This window comes from Xyrauchen texanus, chromosome 21 (assembly GCF_025860055.1).
Source record: "Xyrauchen texanus isolate HMW12.3.18 chromosome 21, RBS_HiC_50CHRs, whole genome shotgun sequence".
In the NCBI taxonomy this organism is placed as follows: domain Eukaryota; kingdom Metazoa; phylum Chordata; class Actinopteri; order Cypriniformes; family Catostomidae; genus Xyrauchen; species Xyrauchen texanus.
This window is the reverse complement of record NC_068296.1, coordinates 43245148-43251147: the sequence shown is the minus strand read 5'-3', so window position 1 is coordinate 43251147 and position 6000 is coordinate 43245148. Positions and strand designations below refer to the sequence as shown.

Below are 6000 nucleotides of genomic sequence, written 5' to 3'. Positions count from 1 at the left end.
GTTGCTATGGCGACGAAAGTTCAGGGGAAGTCCTAAAGAGTCGCTTCCGGGGCAATCTACCACGCATGCACAACTTGCCGACAAGTTTCTAGGGAAAGCTGTTTCTTTCTTGCCATTTTTGACCTAATATTGACCGTAAGACATGCCGGTCTTTTGCATACTGTGACAACTCAAAAACAAATACAAAGAAATGTTAAGCTTCATTTAACGAACCAATAGCTTTCAACTCTGTTTGATACAATGGCAAGTGATTTTCTAGCAGCAACTATTGGCCAAATCACTGCCTTTCAATCTCTCCGCGAACGCACGAAGCGCTGTTGTGTTCGGCATTAAATAGTTGCTTGACAGTAGCAGCAAATGACAGCTGAGTGGAGACAGTGCCCAAAGAAAAGTGCAAATTTACAGAAGATTTGCACAAAAAATGTCCATGCTTTCGTCCAGGTCGAGATCCGTAGGAAGCAGAATGTATGACATGTAAAGCTGCACTTATGTGTCAGTTGTTAATAAAGGTGCAAGTGATTTAGAAGCAAACATTAGCTCTGTGAAGCATAAAGGGTCAGCAAAAGGTGAAAGTTCATCAGGAAAATTAACAGACTACTTTTTCTGACCAGGTTAAATTGTTATCACATTGCTTCAAAATAATAGTAATAGTAAATGAAGGTTCACTAATGGCATCAAATAATTTATTTTAGTACATGGACATTCAAAATAATGTTGGAAATTGTTATTTATTTATATACATGTTACATGTTATGTTATGCTAATAGAGTGTCTTTTTCACTGTATTAAAGTATTTGCATTCATTATAACACTGTTTTGGACCCTTTACACCCCTCCCCCACCCCAGGTGTCCTCTTTTTGGAAAACCAGAATATGGTCACCCTATGTAATTATGGCTGCTGGGGCCTGTCTAGATTTGATCAAAAATAACTTTTTTTTCAAATAGTGATGGTGTGGTTTTTTTTACATCAGTAAAGTCCTGACTATACTTTATGATCAGTTGAATGCCACTTTGGTGAATTAAAGTACCAATTTCCTTCTGAAACAGCAAAATCTGTACATTATTCCAAACTTTTGGCTGCCAATGTACATCTAGTTTTGTATATGAAAATACACAAACATTGTAAAACATACACTGAGCACGTCATGAAAAGTGTAGTCTAAAGTTGTTGTTTAAAATGGAAAGTGATTGTTTTCCTGATTATTATGTGGACTCGTAGGTAAAGCCTACCACATTACACAAACAGACCCGCCCTGTTTCTCGCTGTCTGAAGTGAAGCGCGATCCATGACAGCCGCGCTCGATTGACGCTGTCTGCTGATCATCTGCTGACTGCGGCTGGGTGCTTCGTTAATACCCGCGTCTATCTCTTGGGCTATCGGTACAAACCCACAGAAACAGCCCTTGAAACCGGATCCGCACGAAGGGAAATGGCTTCGGGCGACCTTTACGAGGTACGTTTAGCTCCTGTCAGATGGATTTACTTCTAAATGTTGACGAATGAATGAATTAGGAAGTAATGGGAGGTATCTGGTCTCTTTCGTATGGAAAAGCCGATGAACTGAAGCCCTTTAAACAAACGAAAGTCAGCGGAGACTCGAGATGTGCTGAGTTTGTGTACATTACAGCCTTCAGATCGCAGTGCGTGCGTGCGTGCGTGCGTGCGTGTGTGTGCATTGCATGGGAGCTTATGACTTGCATTTGTAATTTGTGGCTCAATTAGAGCAGCTTTGGTGAAGGAGTAAAGTGAGCTGATGAGTGATAATAATGAATATGGGATGGCAGGTGTGTAAACTGTGCCCTGCCTCTGTCAGTCAACTCAACCCTTCATTTCTGCGCTTACTTCCCTTACGAACCTAGTGCTTTTGTTTAAATGTAGTTTTAATGAAGCTGACAAACACAATTAAGTGACTTTAATTCATAATTGAAGCTCCAGCAATAGGAAGACCTAACAAAGTTTGGTTTTGGTGAATATGGCTAAATATATTTTTAATAAAATAATAGTGTGAGACAAATAATCTGGAGCAGAGTTCGGTATTGTTGATGGTTTGTTGTTGATGAACATTCACTATCAAACTCTTCTAGGAATGCTGATGTCATGGCGCCTGTTTCGCTTTCTTTTCTTGACGAAATACAATAATTTCTCTTACATTTATAATTAAATCATATTTCCTATTTACAATCTCTTTGGACATGTTCATCAGTCATCAAGCGAATTTTAAAATCGAATGATAAATAATGTTGAATCGCTGTGTTCGTGCGTTTACAGTACACGGTTATCACGTGTGATTACAAAGCAACAATCTCAAAGTTAAAAATAAAAGTGTTATCGAATTTAACCCGTAATAATATTTCAGAGACACTGTAATGTTTTTAAAGGTCCAACAGGTGTCAAGCACTGTTTCCTCTTACAAAATGTGATCTAATACCATATTTAACAGTTATAGCTCCAAAATAATAAATGAATATGGGATCCCCTTCTAACAGCGTTAGAGCTTTTAGAATCTTTGTCATTTTTAGGAAGCTAATTATCTTTGAAATATTTGTGTCTGCTCAGAACATGATGATTAGTCTCAGAGCCGGCTCTCCCTATAAGCGAACTAAGCGGCTGCTTAGGGCCCCGCCGCCACTAGGGGGCCCCCTAACTACAGATGGTAGTCGCCGCGGTTTAAGCATAGACAGTAAAAGAAGGGTTTAAGTGAACAACCAACTGTCAAATTGTTGTCTTCCCTGAACTTTGAAATTTGACCGAATGAACTTTGAAAAATGAAACGAGTCTATCCATCGGGTGCAGAAAAAAGGAAAAAGAAGAAGGATGATGATGAGAAGAGACATATGCAAGGTAAGGTAATTTTTAATAATGTAATTTAAGTTAAGGCTTGGTAACGTTACGCCAGGCGACTCAGGCCTAATAATAACGGACACGTCCTTAACTGTTAGTTATTATTACTTTATTTTTACTTATTTAATTCGCAAGTTGATGTTTAGTCATTACTGTAATAGAGACAGAGTAACTAATGAAAAAAGTCGGTAGCTGTCCATCAATTATGCTGAATCAACATTGCTTGCTTGCAGTAACGTTATGGTCCAATCCAGCCATCAGGCCCAGCTCTGGGCTACAGACCATGAAGAGACAGACCCAGCTCCTATGAATGCATTTTCTTTTTAACAGTTAACGCTACATGACCCACCTACACTAGTTCTGGGAAAGAAAAAACTTGTCTCAATAGACACTTATTACAATAAAAATAGTTTGATTATTAAACATTAGAGAGAAGAAAGTAAAAAAGAAGAGAAAGGGCAATAATCTGACAGTCAAAATCAAAATGAAGTTTAAAATAAAGCGGTTAAATACAAGCTTTTTCTTCTGGTCTTTATTGAATATGTAATTAAAGATTATTAATAAACATTAATCTATATACTAATATGAAATATTTTATATATTGTTAAGCTAAAACACTCTGTGTCCTCTCTGAAACATTATTGAATGATGATCGATACAAGATATCTAAAAGCAAAATGGATTTGTGGTACATTTTAGGTAAGAATGTATTGCATCTCAAAAAGCAAGAAGACACACATTCTGAGAGAAAAATTCATTAGAAGGAACAGGGAATAAAAAGCAGATGGGGTGAAGTGAAAGTTTGTGTTTTTTGGGGGGTTTAGACTTATTTTCTTCCTTTTTTCTTATTTATATTATTTGCTTATTTATTTGATTAATTAATTTATCATTCATTGCATTTTATATGCACATTTATTTGGCTAATGATTGTTCGCTGAAATAGTGTTTTTGTAGTTGGAATATATAAAAAATACATACCAACTCAAACTTGAATCTTTTGTAGAATTTGTAATCTCTTTGATACATCAATGCAAGTATGTTTAAATCACTTTAGAAGGAAGCAAAGAAATTACTGGTCTAACTTCTCCCTCTTTTTAAAGTGTGGAAAAGGGAAAAGAAGTTCAAAGATCGAGACTCCAGCAACACCTGTAGTATATGCAACAACTTTATTGAAGATTTGTTAAATTGGGGTTAGATTGTATACAGTTACTGGTTTGCGGTGGCAAAACTCCATTATTCACTGCAAGGCAGGGCCCCAAAATTTCCTGCTTAGGGCCCCCAGATTTACAGAGCCGGCCCTGATTAGTCTACTACTGTTAAATGAACACACCTTTCTTCATTTCATGATCATAGTCTCTTTATATGATTTCATAGTCTCTTGCACCATAGGTTTGTTTTTGTTGGTTAGACGATGTGTGTTGCAGAAAATATAACATGGAGATCAGATTTCTTAGATTTCATGTGCCAGCTAAGGTGACAGCTTATTAGGCTATTCAGTGATGCTTAATAATAACTTCCATTAATATGTCATTAACAAACATGATTATATAATGCTTCAAATAGTCAGAAATGCCGTTTAACTTTAATTCATATATTTTGTATTAATTATTTGAATGTGATTATGAGATCAATCCATTAAGCATTATGACTTGATGTCAATACAGCGTAAAATTGCCAATCAGTAAACATTGAAATACTTTTTAAGTATAGCCACGAAATGTAAACAATATGCATGTAAACATTATTAAGAGTGATAAAATATCTTAACAAACTTTTTTTTTGTAAAGTTTACGACATAATGCCCCAAATACCCCAAAACAATATACCCCCAAAATACCCCAAGCCCCACCCCCCCCCTCTGGATCCCAACCTCCCAGCCCACTACCTTTTTGAACTATTGCCTTCTGGCCGACGCTTCAGAGCTCTGAGCAACAGAACCATCAGACACAGGAAAATTTTTTTCCCTCAGTCAATCCATCTCATAATCAGTTAAAGCTGCCCCATTGAGCAATAATTATGTGCAATACACAGTTTAAGTCTATTTATATTATCCAACATATCCACTTCTGCCATTACATACATTGCACTGTGCATACTGTATTTTTGTTCTTTATATAACAGATTTGTATTAGATTTGCACTACGTGTGTGTGTATGTGGGTATGTATAAGTGTGTGTCTGAGTGTATGTACATATATGTATAATTATTTATAATTTTTTCTTTGTTTAGTTTTGAATTATCTATGACTTGCTGCTGTTTTTGTATTGTTGTGCACTGGAAGCTCCTGTCACCAAGACAAATTCCTTGTATGTGCAAGCATACTCGGCAATAAAGCTGATTCTGATTCTGATTCACATTTTTTTCTCCAAAAGTTAGCCCCATTCACTTCCATTGTAAGTACCTCATTGTAACCTAAATTTTTGCTGTTTTTAAAGATAAGGACGTTAAAATATGGCACAAATGCTGTCGAATATGCTTAAAGGAATATTCCAGGTTCAAAACAATTCGGCTCAATCGACAGCATTTGTTGTGATAAAAATTTTGTATTGCTTCATCTATTAAACAAAGAAAAGAAAAACATATTTAAACCTAATCAAAATGTTACCCCCCTTCATCAGCATTCACCTTCATCAGCCTTGCCGATATGTTCAGCAATTCTCGCCAAATTTCCCTCACTTCTCCGGCCAAATCAGCTCCTTGGCTGGTGGCCTGCTGCTCTGTGGCATCAGCTTGAGCACATAAGTGTCTTTTAATGTCTCCAGAGCCCGAGGATTTTGAATTCTTTGACATATTGTTTTCCTACAATAGTTAAGGATCAGGGTGTGTTGAATGCGTCCGCGCTGTTCAGTGCAGCTTACCTGAGTAGCGAGGACTCGCACTCTCAAGCTGTGACAGTGCGCTCTTCACTATTTACTTGGACAAAACTTCGTCTTTCGTGAGTGTATATTATTTAATTTACTGATTGTTAGTGCTGGAGATACACTGCACTTCACGGTACATCTGGTGGCTGGTATCTGACTGCGCTAAGGTAATTTTTGCCCCGTAACCTATATTATTTTTCGATTCATCGGCCATTACATGGTTATTTCCAGTAATAACTTATTGTGCGGGTCATACGGTGCTATCCAACGGCCGGTTATTTTGTTGTCTTGTTTCTC

The 6000-nt window shown here is 37.0% G+C and overlaps 1 protein-coding gene across 2 annotated transcripts in view; it reads left to right on the top strand.

The window, feature by feature from the left end:
• Positions 1-1339: 1339 nt before the first annotated feature.
• LOC127661276 (chromodomain Y-like protein 2) overlaps positions 1340-6000 on the top strand; it is a 92264-nt gene continuing 87603 nt past the window's right edge. The window contains exon 1 of one of the 2 annotated variants that reach the window (XM_052151911.1): positions 1340-1454. In XM_052151911.1, coding sequence (XP_052007871.1) covers positions 1431-1454 — 24 coding nt within the window. In that variant the 5' untranslated portion in view covers positions 1340-1430. Of the gene's footprint in view, positions 1455-2699; positions 2843-6000 lie in introns of those variants that run through there. The other variant, XM_052151910.1, reaches the window with a different exon arrangement.